Source organism: Tursiops truncatus, chromosome 2 (assembly GCF_011762595.2).
Source record: "Tursiops truncatus isolate mTurTru1 chromosome 2, mTurTru1.mat.Y, whole genome shotgun sequence".
NCBI classification, from domain to species: Eukaryota; Metazoa; Chordata; class Mammalia; order Artiodactyla; family Delphinidae; genus Tursiops; species Tursiops truncatus.
Genome location: NC_047035.1, coordinates 162,664,344 through 162,681,235, shown reverse-complemented (window position 1 = coordinate 162,681,235; position 16,892 = coordinate 162,664,344). Strand labels below are relative to the sequence as shown.

The following is a 16,892-nucleotide window of genomic DNA, read 5'->3' as shown; positions in this document are numbered from 1 at the left end:
ACAAAACGGACAGTGTCCATAATGAGAATGTTACAGCAAATGCTGATTTCATATGCTACTGCTTAAAATGACAATTAAGGAACTTCTCTAGCAGCCCAGTGGTTGTTAAGACTCCTTGCTTCCACTGCAGGGGGCACGGGTTCAATGCCTGGTCAGGGAACTAAGATCCTGCATGCCACGCAGTGCGACCAAAAAAAAAAAAAAACAATACGATTAAGTTACACCTTAATCATTAAGCACAACTGGAAGGCTAGACCACAGTAGGCAGTTGAAGAAGCAGAGATAACAACTAATGGTTTTATTCTTCCAGGAAGCCTGCAAGTAAAAGGTGAAAAATGTAAAGGGAAAGTAAAATCCATGGGAAGATTGAAAAACGACTGTGAGCTGCGTGGGAAAAAATCAAGTAAAAAGGACAGACTAAAAGGAAAAACAAGACCCTGGAAGAAGTGGGAAAAGACTACATCATGAGAACAGGCAGTTAATTCCACTTGAAAACTAACTCCTCTCCTTCCACTGAATGACATAAAAAGGGCAAAATCACAAATCACAAAAGGGAAGCAAACATAAAGAAAGACAACAGTTCTAAAACTTTGGAAGCTAAAAGGAAAAGAGTAGCAAATGACTTAGCAGATGAGAAAAGGCTGCTGCAGTAAGGCAAGTCCAAAAGCAACACGTCTCGGGCCACACGGCGCCCCAGCTGAGGGACCTCAGGCGCCACATCACAGTGGTGGTGCATGCCCCTGAGAGGGACGGGTTCAAGTAGGGCTCAAAACACGACGAGGGATAAGATAAAACCGGAAAGATAATCAACACCCCCCCCACACAATCCCTTCTCTACACACTACCAGGTAACTCTCTCTCCCACAGCCGAGAAAACTGCACAAAGGGTAAGCAAAAGGAAATCTGGACCTGGAGACATCTGAGCAAAGGCATACTGAAAAATCTAGTTCTAGATCGTGAAATTCCAGCAACCAATGCCTCAAGGAATACTGGTAACCAGGTTGTGAATCCCAAACAGCTGACTGGAGGATTTTTCTCTGAATAAACTAACCAGTTGGTGGCATCCCAATAAAAGAACCCAGCTAGACACCTATAATGAAGCCAATCTGCCAACAATTTCTGCCACACACACAGAACTTCCAGTCACCTCATTAGGAGCTTGTCTTAAATTCAAATGTACGGCTACCAGTCACTAGATTTGTAAGCAAAGTCCGTAACAAGACAGGCCAAAACAAATGGTACAAAGGAACTCTGAGGAAAAGAGTCCCAGGAGCAGAAGAAAACTTCAGAACACTGAAACAAAACAAAAACAACCATCTGGTTAACATCCTCAGAGAATTAAGAGAAAATATTGCACTTAAGAAACAAAAGCAGAGGATAAAAAATAAACATTCAGAAAGCATAAAAGAGCCTCTGGAAATTAAAAGTATAATAGAATTTAGAAATTTAAGTGAAAGAATGGAAAATAAAGTAAGAAACTGCCTCAGAAAGCAAAACAGAAAGAAATAGATTAACTTAAATGCAAGATCAGTTCAAAAGGTCCAACATCCAAATAAAGAAAAATACAGAAAAAGCAAACAATGATCATAGAACTGAGGAACTGTCAAAAATAATTCCAAAAAATTCTCCCTTAACTCAACTCATGTTCCCTAACACGATTTACCAAATTGAAAGGGCCACTGTACAATGCCCAGTACAATGAGTGAGGGACAGTACACTAACTACCATGAGAAATAGCTGGTAAACTGGCCACAGAAAACACACCAAATCCAGAGAGAACAATCACATATAAAGGATTAGAAATCAGAACTTCACTGGTCTTCTTAAAAGAAACACTGACAGCTAAAAAGTAATGGAGAAATACCTTCAAAATTTTGAAGGAAACTTATTTCCAACCAAGAAAGAATTCCATACTCAGGCAAACTATCCATCAAGTAAGATGGTAAAACTTTTTTCCTTTTTGGAATTTTATAATGTATAGAAAATTGAATTTATAGACTACCTGATTCATTAAACAAGTGGAAAATTACATGAAGTGACTAGAAAGTATGCAAAGATTTAGCCTTAAATAAAGAACACAAGAAAAATGAAAATACAAGACAATTATTAATCCCAGGGAAAAAAAATTTAAAAAGAAAACAATCTTAGTATGCTTTTGGCTCAGAAATGAACAAAATACTTAAATAGTCATAATAACGTAAAATTTTCTGTTTAATACTCCTGACTTAACCAAAATTTGTGATATACTGAAAGACAACATCTAAAACTGATATGTCAAAAATAGCTGCTTCAGGCTTCCCTCATGGCACGGCGATTAAGAATCCACCTGCCAATGCAGGGGACACGGGTTCAAGCCCTGGTCCCGGAAGATCCCACATGCCACAGAGCAACTAAGCCCATGCACCACAACTACTAAGCCTGCGTGCTGTAACTACTGAAGCCCACGTGCCTAGAGCCTGTGCTCCACAACAAGACACCGCGATGAGAAGCCCGCACATCACAACAAAGATTGGTCCCTGCTCGCCACAACTAGAGAAAGCCCACGCACAGCAATGAAGACCCAGTGCCACCAAAAATAAATAAATAAAAATAAATAAATAAATTTATTTTAAAAAAAAAAGAATAGCTGCTTCTACATCAAGAGTAGTCAAGCAGCAAGGTCAAGAGTCAAGCAGCAAGGTACTGTTTTACTGTGTGTGCAAAAGAATCTTTTGGTACTACTGACTGTGCATTTTTCACTTTGATAAACATAAAAGTTAAATCTAAACAAAAAATGGAATAAATAGGTACAATGGGCAATGTATCAATGTACCCAATGTTTTCATTTCTCTTACTAGTTATGTAGGCAGGTTAGAAAAGGATACAAGCAAGTACTAAACACCTACTTCATGTCAGCTGTTATGCTAAGTTTTTCTCACAGTAAAAGAAAGGAATTCAAGAAGTGAGACAACGGAAATTGGCTATTTGCTATTTTATGTATGGTGGTAAGCACTAAATCTGTTAACTTTTTAAAATCACCTCTTTCAAAGCTATAGGAACTCAGGATGCTACACTGAATTTAAAAGCAAAGAGTAGACATGAATCATCAGTAAGTGAAAAAAACGTTAGCAAATGTTAAACTTTGAAAGCATTCTATTTAAAGTATATAGGCTGGGACTTCCCTGGCAGTCCAGTGGTTAAGACTTCGCCTTACAATGCAAGGGGGTGCAGGTTCGATTCCTGGTCAGGGAGATAAGATCCCACATGCCTCATGACCAGAAAACCAAAACATAGAACTGAAGCAATACTGTAACAAATTCAATAAAGACTTTAAAAGTGGTCCACATCAAAAACAAAATTTTAAATAAATAAAGCATACAGGCTAAAAAGCTCGTACAGGAATAAAACGAAAAAAGTTATATATAATTTTTTTTTTTTAATTTTTGGCTGTATTGGGTCTTCGTTGCTGCACGCAGGCTTTTCTCTTGTTGCAGCAAGCAGGGGCTACTCTTCACTGTGGTGTGCAGGCTTCTCATCACAGTGGCTTCTCTTGTTGCAGAGCACGGGCTCTAGGCGCACGGGCTTCAGTAGTTGTGGCACACGGGCTCAGTATTTGTGGCTCGCAGGCTCTAGAGTGCAGGCTCAGTAGTTGTGGTACACAGGCTTAGTTGCTCCTCGGCATGTGGGATCTTCCAGGGCCAGGACTCAAACCCATGTCCCTACGTTAACCACTGCACCACGAGGGAAGCCCCTACAATACCTGTAGGAAGCCCCTACAATACCTGCGCGGAGCACAGGCTCCAGACACGCAGGCTCAGCGGCCATGGCCCACGGGCCCAGCCACTCCGCAGCATGTGGGATCCTCCCGGACCGGGGCATGAACCCATGTCCCCTGAATCAGCAGACTGACTCTCAACCACTGTGCCACCAGGGAAGCCCCACAATACCTTTTTTAGACTGCCACTGAAGACGCCCCATCCTGGCTTCTTGTACTCTTAAGTCAGAGGTATATAAGATAAATAAATTGGAAAACAAATTTTTAATTATGTAGATAAAGGTAAATCTTCTTGTGGTACAAATAAAAAAGAACTTAAAAGCTAAAAGAATCAACATTAGTTCAAGCTGAGGCAGTCAATGAAGATACCTGATCTAATATATACCTTAGAGGCTGGGATTGACTATGACGCCAGCACAGACCCTAGATGTGCTGTGTAAGGACAGGAAATGGAAAAGGCCAATCCTACCGAAGGGGAATCTATCTCGAAAAAACATGGACTGGACCACTAAGACTAGAGAAAATTCATTCAAGAGGATAACTCAGCTGGGAGGAGAACCACTTTCAACCTTGCCCTCCCTTCTTTCTGTCTGGAACACCTCTCTGCAGTCACAATGACTGTCATGCTGTGACTGTAGAACAATGCTGAAAATGAAAACTATCTGCTAAGGTTGGTATAGTAGAAAGAAAGAAAGTCTGATCCCTAAAGATTTCACAGAGGGACTTCCCTGGTGGTCCAGTGGTTAGGACTCCGTGCTTCCACTACAGGGGGAACAGGTTCAATCCCTGGTCAGGGAACTAAGATCCCGCATGCCATGTGGTGCAGACTAAATAAATAAAGACCTCACAGAGCTATCATAAAAGCTTCAAAGGAGTTTCTCAACTCCTTTCAAATAAGAAATCAGTAAATTTGTAAATTGCTAATCTGTAGAAGCCAGATTAATCTGTAATCTGGTCTTTGTTACTAGCAGCCAAAAGCAATTCTTAACAGTTACAGAGCAAATGCAAAAACTTCCCTCAGTGACACCTCCACAAACCCAGGTTAGAGGACCAGGAATCCCAAGAAAGAAAACAACGATTAGCTCACAGTCAAAAATTACAAAGTATGTGAAGACATCTACCACCACAGTTAAAAAACAAAAAACATGAAAGAATTCCAGAATCTCTGAGAAATTTTAAAGTAAGTATGTTTTGGGGACTTCCCTGGTGGTGCAGTGGTTAAGAATCTGCCTGCCAATGCAGGGGACACGGGTTTGAGCCCTGGTCCGGGAAGATCCCACATGCTGCAGATGAACTAAGCCCAGACGCCGCAACTACTAAGCCTGCACTCTGGAGCCCACGAGCCACAACTACTGAGCCCACGTGCCGCAACTACTGAAGCCCATATGCCTAGAGCCCATGCTCTGCAACAAGAGAAGCCACTGCAATGAGAAGCACGTGCACCACAGCAAAGAGAAGCCCCCACTCGCCTCAACTAGAGAGAGTCCACGCGCAGCAATGAAGACCCAACGCAGCCATAAATAAATAAATAAATAAATTTATTTTTATAAAAAGTACGTTTTGGCCATGACTAAGAAGCCCGCATGCCACACTGAAGATCCCGCATGCCACAACTAAGACTTGGCACAGCCAAAATAAATAAATAATGAATACTTCTTTCTTAATAAAGTTTTTTTTTTTTAAGGTGAAAGAAGGTTTTATTCAGGCAGAAACCCACTCCATAGACAGAGCGTGGGCTGTCTCAGAAGGCAAGAGGCCAAAATAAGTTATGTTTTAAATATTCAAATAAATAAATATACTCCTTAAGACTATAATAGGGACTTCCCTGGTGGCGCAGTGGTTAAAAATACACCTGCCAATGCAGGGGACATGCGTTGGATCCCTGGTCTGGGAAGATCCCACATGCCGTGGAGCAACTAAGCTTGTGCACCATAACTACTGAGACTGCACTCTAGAGGCCATGAGCCACAACTACTGAGCCCACGTGCCACAACTACTGAAGTCCGTGCTCCTAGAACCCATGCTCTGCAACAAGAAGCCACCACAATGAGAGGCCCATGCATCGCAACAAAGAGTAGCCCCCGCTCGCCACAACTGCAGAAAACCCACGTGTAACAACAAAGACCCAAAGCAACCAAAAATAAATAACTAAATAAAATTGATTCTTTAAAAAAAAATAAGGTGGAATTAAAATGTAAACAACAATAACACTGATTTTGCAAGATAAAGAGAGTGAACATAAGGTGTCCTAAGGTCCTTGGTTTTGTTCAAAAGGAGTACAAAGATTAATCTTAGGGCTTCCCTGGTGGCACAGTGGTTAAGAATCCGCCTGCCAATGCACGGGACACAGGTTCGAGCCCTGACCCAGGAAGATCTCATGTGCCTCGGAGCAACTAAGCCCGTGCACCACAACTACTGAAGCCCGTGCACCTAGAGCCTGTGCTCTGCACGCAACAAGAGAAGTCACTGCAACGAGAAGCCCGCGCAACGCAACTAAGAGTAGCCCCCGCTCACTGCAACTAAAGAAAGCCCCGTGCACAGAAACAAAGACCCAGTGCAGCCAAAATTAATTAATTAATTTTTTAAGAAAAAGATTAATCTTAGACTCACAGAAAAAATATAAAGTATGCACATTAAAATATTAAGGGCAATCACTAAAAGAAAAGAAATGGAACATATAACCTCCAAATCAGACCAGATTTTTTAAAAGAAGAATAAAGAATAATCACTCCAACTGAAGAAAATAAAGAGGAAAAAAAATAAGCATGGTAAATAGATAACACAAAAATAGGTAACACAAAATAGATAACACAAAATAAAAATTTAAGAAGCCCAAATGTATCAGTCATTACTATAAATGTAAACAAATAATCTGTAGACCATGTTAATACAGATTCTTAGACTACATTTTTTTAAAAAACCAAGCTTCACTATATTTACAAGGATGTTCACTGCAGCACTATTTGTGGTTATGAAAAACTGGAAACCTAAATGACAATCAATAAAGGAATTAAATAAATTACAGTACATTCTGTGACAGAATACTAAAAAGCAGATAAAAAGAACGAACTAGATCAATATATATCAGTGTAGTGATGTCACAAGTAGCTATGTCACAAATCACAGAACACATATAGAATTTACCATTCCTGTAAAATAATACACTAGTTGGTGGTGTGTATGGATATATGCGTGTAATAAGAAGGAGTAAAACATAGATGGTGATATATATATACAACGGACTATTACTCAGTCTTAAAAACAAGGAAATTCTGCCATCTGTGACAACATAGATGGACCCTGAAGGCATTATGCTAAATGAAACAAGTCAGACAGAAAAAACAAATACTATATGATCTCACTTATATATGGAACCTAAAAAAGCCAAACTCAGAAACAGAGAACAGATTGGTGGTTGCCAGATGCAGTGGGTAGTGGGTTGGGGGAAATGGGTGAACGTGGTCAAAAGGCACAAACTTCCGGTTATAAGATAAGGGAGCACTGGGGATGTAATGTACAGCATGGTGACTGTAGTTAACAACACTGTATTGTGTATTTGAAAGCTGCTAAGAATAAATCTTAAAAGTTCTCATCAAAAGAAAAAACAATTTGCAACTAGGTGAGGTGATGGATGTTAACTAAACCCTCTGTGGTAATCATTTTGCAATACATACGTATATCAAATCATTACGTTGTACACCTTAAACATTCTGGTGTTACATATCAATTATAGCTCAATAAAACTGGCAAGAAAAACATAGAGAGAGACTGGCCCCACAGACATTAAAAGGGTAATGGCTGACCCAGACTGGGGAGAATACAAATAGTACTTCAACTTAATTTTTTAATTTATTGTTCTTTTTAAGCAGAAGGGAAGATTTGAAGCAAATATGAAGAATGGACATTTGTTCATTCTGGGTAGGGAACACACAGATGGTCATTTTATGCTTTATACTGCTCAGAACTACTCGTGATAATCAAATGCATATTAATATAATTTTAATTTGTAGAATTAAATCTAAATATACTTACTGTGATTAAGTGTATTTCATATGGTTTTACAGATTTATAGTAATTTATTTGCATTATGTATCTCAATAAGAAAAAAATTTAAAAATAAAATAGTGCATCCCTAGATCAATCCCTAAAGCCCTGGTTTTGAGTCCATCCAGTGGTTCCTCCCGAACAATGTAAAAAGCCAGGAAGAACTGAAATAAAGAGAGGCAGAGCAATAGAAGAAAGTTACAGCTCACCTCCTGGAGCAAAGGAATCATCTTTCATTTAGAGCAAGAAGAGCAAGACCTAAACAATGCAAATACTTAATGAGCTTTTGGCCATTTTATTTATTACACAATGCACTGTCAACACATTTTCCAAGCAGAATAATTAAATATCTAAAATATCCTCTCTCGGGCTTCCCTGGTGGCGCAGTGGTTGAGAGTCCGCCTGCCAATGCAGAGGACAAGGGTTCGCGCCCCGGTCCAGGAATATCCCACATGCCATGGAGCGGCTAGGCCCATGAGCCATGGCCGCTGAGTCTGCGCATCTGGAGCCTGTGATCCGCAGCGGGAGAGGCCGCAACAGTGAGAGGCCCACGTACCGCAAAAATAAATTAATTAATTAATTAAATAAAATATCCTCTCTCTGTATCTCATTAAAATTGTATAAGTAGGTAAAATTTCTAATAAATCTCTTCAGCCTGTGGTAGTTACGAACAGATACACAGTAAACACAAAAACAGTCATCAGAATTTCCCTGGTATCACAGTGGTTAAGAATCCACCTGCCAATGCAGGAGACATGGGTTTGATCCCTAATCCAGGAAGATCCCACATGCCGTGGAGCAACTACGCCCATGTGCCACAACTACTGAAGCCTGCGTGCCTAGAGCCCGTGCTCTGTAACAAGAGAATCCACTGCAATGAGACGCCCACGTGACGCAATGAAGAGTAGCCCCCCCCCGCAACTAGAGAAAGCCCATGCGCATCAATGAAGACCCATCACAGCCAAAAATAAATAAAATAAATTTACTTTTTAAAAATGTTAATTTAAAAAAAAAAGAACACATACACATTAAATACAAAAACAGTCATCAGAACTTCCCTGGTGGCACAGTGGTTAAGAATCCACCTGCCAATGCAGGGGACATGGGTTTGATCCCTGACCCAGGAAGATCCCACATGCCACGGAACAACTAAGCCCATGCGCCACAACTACTGAGTCGGCGCTCTAGAGCCAGCGAGCCACAACTACAGAGCCCGCGCACCACAACTACTGAAGCCTGCACGCCTAGAATCCACGCTCCCCAACAAGAGAAGCCACCGCAATAAGAAGCCTGCGCATAGCAACAAAGAGTATGAAGCCCGCAACTAGAGAAAACCGCACTAGAGAAAACCCACGCACAGCAACAAAGACCCAATGCAGCCAAAAATAAATAAATAAATTTATTAAAGGAAAAAAAAAAAAACAGTCATCAATGAGTGTTTTAACCTCTAACCTTGGGACTGACCTGGTGTTGCAGTGGTTAAGAATCCGTCAGCCAATGCAGGGGACGAGGGTTCGAGCCCTGGTCCAGGAAGATCCCACATGCCGCAGAGCAACTAATCCTGTGCACCACAACTACTGAGCCTGTGCTCTAGAGCCCACGAGCCACAACTACTGCAGCCCGCATGCCTAGAGCCCGTGCTCCGCAACAAGAGAAGCCACCGCAATGAGAAGCCTGCGGACCACAAGGAAGAGCAGCCCCCGCTCACCGCAACTAGGGGAAAGCCCACGCTCAGCAACGAAGACCCAATGCGGACAAAAATAAATAAATTTATTTTTAAAAACAAAACCTCTAAACACTGTGACAGCAGTTAGTAAACAATGAAGTCTAATGAAAATATTTCAATAAAAATTCTTGGGCTTCCCTGGTGGCACAGTGGTTGGGAATCCACCTTCCAATGCAGGGGACACGGGTTCGATCCCTGGTCCGGGAAGATCCCACATGCCGTGCAGCAACTAAACCCGTGTGCCACAACTACTAAGCCTGTGCTCTAGAGCCCACGCGCCACAACTACTGAAGCCTGCGCACCCTAGAGCCCGTGCTCCACAACAAGAGAAGCCACCCAATGAGAAGCCTTTGCACCACAACGAACAGTAGCCCCCACTTGCTGCAACTAGAGAAAGCCTGCGCACAGGAACCAAGACCCAATGCAGCCAAAAATAAATTAATTTTAAAAAAAAACTCTTATTCACTTGAGGTGAATAAAGCAATTCGAGTGTTTTTTCCGAACAATGAATGCCTAACAAAGAGCTTCCCTTAAAAACCAACCAAACTTTCCCTCAATTCCCCATCTATTTTTATTTTCCTCTTTCCTTATTTTCAACATTCAATCTAACCCTGCAATCCTTACTCTTTTCGATGCCCTATCATGAGGGTTCTGCCCAAACCAGAGAACTACAATTGCTGTCTCAAGTACTTATCTTAGTCCTTCAGCATCCTTGGCAGCAATGTCACTATCAAAAACTCTTTCTTAAAAAAAATAATTGTGGACCTCCCTGGTGGCGCAGCAGCTAAGAATCCACCTGCCAATGCAGGCAACACAGGTTCGAGCCCTGGTCCGGGAAGATCCCACGTGCCACGGAGTAACTAAGCCCGTGTACAACTGCTGAGCCTGCGCTCTACAGCCTGCGCGCCATGACTACTGAAGCCCGCGCACCTGGAGCCTGTGCTCCGCAACAAGAAAAGCCACCAGAATGAGAAGTCCCCGCACCACAACAAAGAGTAGCCCCTGCTCGCCACAACTAGAGAAAGCCCGTGCGCAGCAACGAAGACTCAACACAGTCAAAAATAAATTAATTTAAAAAACAAATTAAAAATAAAATGGGGGTCTTCCCTGGTGTCACAGTGGTTGAGAGGCCGCCTGCCGATGCGGGGGACGCGGGTTCGTGCCCCGGTCCAGGAAGATCCCACATGCCACGGAGCGGCTGGGCCCGTGAGCCATGGCTGCTGAGCCTGCGCGTCCGGAGCCTGTGCTCCGCAACGGGAGAGGCCACAACAGTGAGAGGCCCATGTACCGCAAAAAAAATAAAAATAAAAATAAAATAAAAAATAAAATGGGTATACAATGTTAATATTAAAAAAAAAAAACAAAAAAAACTGTCTTTGTTGCTACTGGACCCTGCAGGTTCTCCTTTCCTGACAGTTCATTATCCATCCTTGGAAACTCGTTCTTACTCTCCTAAATGTGAACATTCACCGTAGTTCTGTCTTCACTCTTCTTTTCTCTAACAAAAAATGTCACTTGTTTCCCAATCTTCCTTCTATGCAGCTCCAACTCTAACTTGTCCTCATTACTTTAACCCTAAATTTCCAATGAAAAATCCTAGCGGCATCAAAACCAACATGCCCAAAACAACTTTCCTTACTCTTCAAATTTGCTCTCCTTCCTTTGCTACTGTTAATGGTATCACCATTCCAGAGTGCTCAACCTTGACATCTCAGAATCATCTCTGATTATTCCCTTTCCTTCACCCCACATCCATTTGTCATTTCCTCCTTCAAAACGCTCCCTCTTTCTTTCTACTCCCTCCCTTTCTACTCTCACATTTTTATAGTAACAGCATCCTAAGACTTTCAGTTTCTAACCTCCCCTTTCAAAGCCATTCTATATACAACCAAACTTGTCTAAAAATACTTTATTTGTTCTGGATTTTTACTCCTCAGTATCTGTCAAGGTACCACCAGTTCATAATTCCCCCTCTTCTGAAAAGTGAGCTATCCCAAACCCACAGAGATCTCCCTGTGTCTGAGCAACTCAACCCTATTGTCTAGCCATGGCTAGCTAACTGGTCCAGACTAGACAAGCCAAGACAGTTTTTTTTCCCCCAAGAGGAACATGAGATTCACACTGCGATTTAGCCTCTTGAGACAGGAGACAGAAAATATTAAGAGCTGAAGTATGGCCATCTTTCACCACAGGAGGCAATATACAACACCTTGGTTGAGAGCTTCATCACAGCCCAGACTCCAACTAGATATGTATTTCTCTTAAAAGTACGATATCTTTATCTATGAAATGAAAGTAACAGAATATCTACCTCATATATTTGATAGGTAAAGAAAATAATTGGTATAGAACATTCAGCACAGTATCTGACAAATGGTAAACAATCAAAAAAGTTAACTATTGATTTTTGGAGTAAGTAGCAGAGAAAATCTGCAGAAAAGAAAAGAATGAAGCAGACACACAGAGAAAAGCAGAAATAATATTAAAACTAATTCCATTCCCGTTCTAATTCATGGGTACATTTTCAGGTTAGGTTTCTTGGCTACTATACCCTTATAACAAAATGCCCTTTCTTTCCTTATTTAAGCTTGGAATGAGTTTTTGTTTTTTACAAACAATCCTACCTTGTATAATTGTACACTACAGGAATTTAGAAGACTCTGTGCCTCTTCTTTCATTAACGACCCCCACCATCCTACCAAATAAAGCTAAAATAAAATGGGTCCTCCAATATATCTTTATATATCTTTTAAGATAAATACTTTATTCACCTAAATATCCTGACCATGACCTCAGAGAGGAAAAAGAAATAGAAACAGGCAACAAGTGGCATTTGAGGCAAATAATGCTGCCATTTTACCACTCCCCATTCAACTCTTTATCCTCCCTCTCTTGATACCCACTTTCCTATTTTCTAATCTTTCTCTGGCCATGTATCTACTGTGACATCCCCTGGAAGAGCCTCACCTTACTGTCAGTGTTTACTAACAAATTAAAGCATAACTTCTTTTGCTTGGTGACCCATCAACCCCAAACCATAACATGCTACAAAGAGGAAAAAAGACAGAGTAAACCTATACATACATTAAGTCCTAAAATTTTCATTATTAATTTCATCCTCCACTTGCCAGTTCCCATTTCTGTAACACTAGAATAGCTGAAACTCTGGTACAGTGCATTCCCACACACAAAGAAAACACATCAACAGAATATTGTTCTGAGTTTCACAATCCTATATAAGCTACTCAGCCATTATTTCTGATCAAAAATTGCCCAGACAAAAATAAAAGCTTCTGTTCATACTATCCATGTAGGTAAAGAAGTTGAAATATTTGTTTTCTACCTTCTGTCACATACTCTAGTCAACAACAAAAGGAAGAAACTATCACACTGCAAATGGTAATACTTTCATGTGATTAATGAAGATTAAATCTTTTTCTCCCTCATATTTCCAGAAGTTCAACTGGAAAAATGATTTTGGCCACAAAGAATAAACATTCCTCCCTCATTCTTACAGAAGGTTTACAGAAGTGTTCAGAAGGAAGGTTAGCCAGCCAAGTCAAAAAAAGGAAGATTTTTATGTTGCTTTGCCAAAGGGACTGAATGTCTGAAAATACTGAGCAAAGTTAGACTTTACCTGTATAGACATAGTAAAAAGAAATATGAATCATTAAACACTTTTTTTAACTCAGTAAACAGAACCTAGCAAAATTATCTCAATATAACTTACTTATGTCCTACTGCCATTATATTCCAACTATGATTAGCCAATTTAACCCTCAAACCAGTAGGCACGGCTAAGAAAGCCCAAATACAACTTTATATTTTACCTGTTCTAAATATCCATCAGTATATACTTATGTGATTCAATTTGTTTTTCAGATCTTATAAAACCAGTTTAAAACTGTAAGTCAATATTTGGCCCAAATTCAATATTTGAACAAAAGACTGAAAACCCTTCAAACTGAAACATGAGTGTGTAGCATCCTAAGCTACTCACTGAAGTATTTTAATGTTTTTGATAAACAGTCCTTACCACTCTGGCTGCTCTCTCCTGAGATTCACATTTCCTGCAAAACCATGGTCCAGTGGGTACTTGAACAATGCCATAGCAAGCTGTTGGGAAATAAATGTTTTAAAGTAAGTTAAGATTTGAATAATTATGTAAAATCAAATACCCTTTCAAAGCCCTATTAAAGTAATTACCTCTGAAACTATTCACATAAACCACCTGCTTTGTAAAGAACTTAAACATGATATATTTATGTTTATAATTTATCACCTAGTTAAAATTGTGACATTTTAACTAAATACTAGAAAAATAATCTTTTTCTATTCTATTTCAATTAAAAAGTATAAACACAAATTTTATTCTTATAACAGAAAAAATATTAGATAAAATTTAACATTTTTCTTTACATAGAATAACTCAAATTAATTAATTCATTCCTATATCCTGAAATTTAAATAGCAAGCATTTTAGATACATGAAAGTGAAAATTATTTCCAAATCACCTTTCAAAACAAACAAGACATTGCAGGAAAGAAAATGAAATGTAATGTTAAAAGTAAAATGCTTCTATTTAAATGAAATGTCCAGAATAGACATTTGTCTATCTGTCTATAGAGACAGAAGGTACATTACTGGTTGTCTAGGACTGGGGGAGTTAGGAAGAAATGGAGAATAACTGTTAACAGGTTCAAGGTTTCTTATTAGGGTGATGAAAATGTTCTAAAATTGACTGTAGTAACAAATCCAAAACTGTGAATATACTAAAAACCAGTGAATTGTACACTTTAAGTGGGTTAATTGTATGGCATGTGAGTTACATCTCAATAAACCCGTCAGAAAAAAAAAGTAAACTACACGTTTATTTCTAACATATAATGTTCCAACAAGTGATCTGTATATCACACATCCAAATCACAGTCTAGTTGCGTACAAAACTGTTTTTATATTAACATTTACCTAACTCAAAACTTAACATTTTCCAAAAACCTTAAAACACTAATATCCAACTGACATTCTCTTGAATGAGCTTGCTCAGAGGTAACTTGAAAATATATCAAATATTGGAAAGCACTTAAAGAATATAAAATCAGCACAAATTTTTAAAACTCCAAAAGCTAAACTTCTAATCCCTTTTAAAATGTATCGGAGTAAAAATATTCTATCAGCCAAGAAATACAGCATCACAGCCCAAAAACTTATATTTTAATTCAGAAATACTTCTAAAAAAGAAATTTTAACAGTTAAATGAACACCTTCTAAATTGGGAGATGAGACTACTTAGCATCATTTATCATCCAATTCATAAGAAATACCTCTCTACAAGTGCCAATGAACACTATAACGGAAATACACTATACCAGTTCTGAGACCTTACAATCAGTACCTAGTTTTAATACACATGGTTTTCACTCCTTAGAAGAGTAAGGTGTGCAACTCCGCCCTTCTTTAAAAGAACTGGGGATACATGCATGCTCAAGTTCGGTTACTCACTATCTCCTAAGTCCGCCTTCCCAGTTCTGAGATTCCGTTCTATAAAGAATACAGTTTAGTCCCTTACGCTCAGGCTTTCTCTCGTTTAGTAGCGCCCGATACACTACTGAATCTCTGCCTCACTCAACGCCAGATTTAGAAACGGGAAGGGGGGCCGGGTTGGTGCACAACAAGGGGAGTACAACAGCCACCAAAAAAAGTGACCTGTTTTTCGGCCCCCAAATTTTCAGCCTCAATTCCTTACCACGTGAAATGGAAAAAGTCAGAACCTTCAAACGGCCAGAAAACTACCTTAACTAGTGTCCTCGGCTTTTCTGTATATCCCCAAAACTCACCCAATGGAAACACCCAGACACAAACTAAGATGCTCCCCGAGTCACTGGCGGCGCCACCACCTCCTCTTCTGTCCAGTCACTGAAGCTGAGGAAGGGGCCCGATGAGGCCACTCAACAGCCTCATCCACCACCCCGAGCAGCTCAGCCCAGCCGCGCCCGCGGCGGCGCGACTGCGGCGACGGCCTTCCGCCTCTTCTCCGCGGGAAGCTCCAGTCCGCAGGAGCGGCAGCAAGGTCTCGGCCAGAAAGCTTGGGGTGCGGCAGCCGGCGCCCTCCCCCCCCCCAAATCTAAAGCGGCAGGGCAGACCCCCGAGCTCCGGATCCGCCCCGGCGCCGCGCGCCGCGCTCCCGAGCCCGACTCCATGGTACAGGAAGTCTCCAGACACTGCGGCAGACGGCACGGCGGGAGGGGGAGGGGGCTCCCCACTCCCCAACCCGAACCCACAGCCGCGGGGCCACGGCCGAGGGGCGCGCGCCCGGGCCCCGACACCCCCTCGCCGCCGACCCCCGCCTCCGAGAGTCCGCAGACCCGCGGCTCCGGGCGCAGGCGGCGGCCGAATGACACTTGAGAGTGAACGCAGCATCACATGACAGTCCAGGCCACACACACTTTCTCCCACATGCGCAGCCCACACCCCTTCCGCCCCGCCGCCGACCCTCCGAGTCAATCCCCGGCCGCAGAACGGGGCGGGGGCGGGGGCGGGGGCGGGGCGGGGGGAGGGGCGGGAGGGGAACTGGCAGTTGCTGCCAAGGTGGGGGAAGTGGTGACGGTTGGGAGAGGCCGGGTTCGGCCCGGAGGGCGGTTGGGTGTTTACCTTGATGCACCGCGACGCTGCAGCCGTGCCCGTCGCAATAAACCAGCGGGTTCTCGGCCCAGCCTCTCTCGTCTGAGCAAACGCAACAGCCTCCAATCATCTCCTTCATACTATGGGAGACCTCGTCCTCCAGTGACACGGGCCGGTCGCTAGAGACCATCTAAGAGGGAGTTGGGGGGGACCATTAAAAAACACATGCAAGCCAATGAGTGCTTCCCCCCGCCCAGTCCCCCGCGCCCCCGCTCCCTTCCCGGCGCCCCGGCCCCCGCCCGCCGCTCGGCCGCTCGCTCACTCGGGCTTTGCCGCTCAGTCACTCACGTTCCGCACAGGAGTCAGGAGCCATGTCCTTGCTGACTCCCCCCACCTCCCCTCCACCGCCTCCTCCGCCTCCTCCTCCTCGTCTTCTTCCCTCCCCACCTCCACCCGGCGGCTAACGCTGGAGCCCGGAGAGGGCACACATAATCAAGTAGGCCTCCGCACAGGCGCACTGGGGGGGCTCCCGCTGGGCCAGGGGCAGCGAGGGAGGGGAAGGGGGTTGCGCTTCCTCCTCCGAGCGTCACTCGGCGTGCGCGCCCGCCCGGCGACCGGCGTGAGGGAAAAGGCCCGGGAGAGGCGAGGCCTGCGTGCGCGTCGCCGCGTCCGGCCCGCAGCCCGGGCCTGCCTCCCGGCCCCTTCCCCTCCCCCGCGCCGCTCGCAGCCGCCGAGGTGTGCTGAGG

At 42.6% G+C, this 16,892-nt stretch overlaps 1 protein-coding gene across 16 annotated transcripts in view; it reads right to left on the bottom strand.

Annotated features, from left to right (window-relative positions):
• MLLT10 (MLLT10 histone lysine methyltransferase DOT1L cofactor) overlaps positions 1–16,892 on the bottom strand; it is a 249,150-nt gene extending 232,258 nt beyond the window's left edge. For 3 of the 16 annotated variants that reach the window (XM_033852423.2, XM_033852426.2, XM_033852428.2), the window contains exons 1-3: positions 16,469–16,889; positions 16,177–16,336; positions 13,561–13,640 (exon numbers count right to left, since the gene is read on the bottom strand). In XM_033852423.2, the coding sequence (XP_033708314.1) occupies positions 13,561–13,640; positions 16,177–16,336 (240 nt within the window). In that variant the 5' untranslated portion in view covers positions 16,469–16,889. Of the gene's footprint in view, positions 1–13,560; positions 13,641–15,362; positions 15,941–16,176; positions 16,337–16,468 lie in introns of those variants that run through there. The other 13 variants (XR_012330414.1, XM_073801642.1, XR_004525403.2 and 10 more) reach the window with 9 other exon arrangements.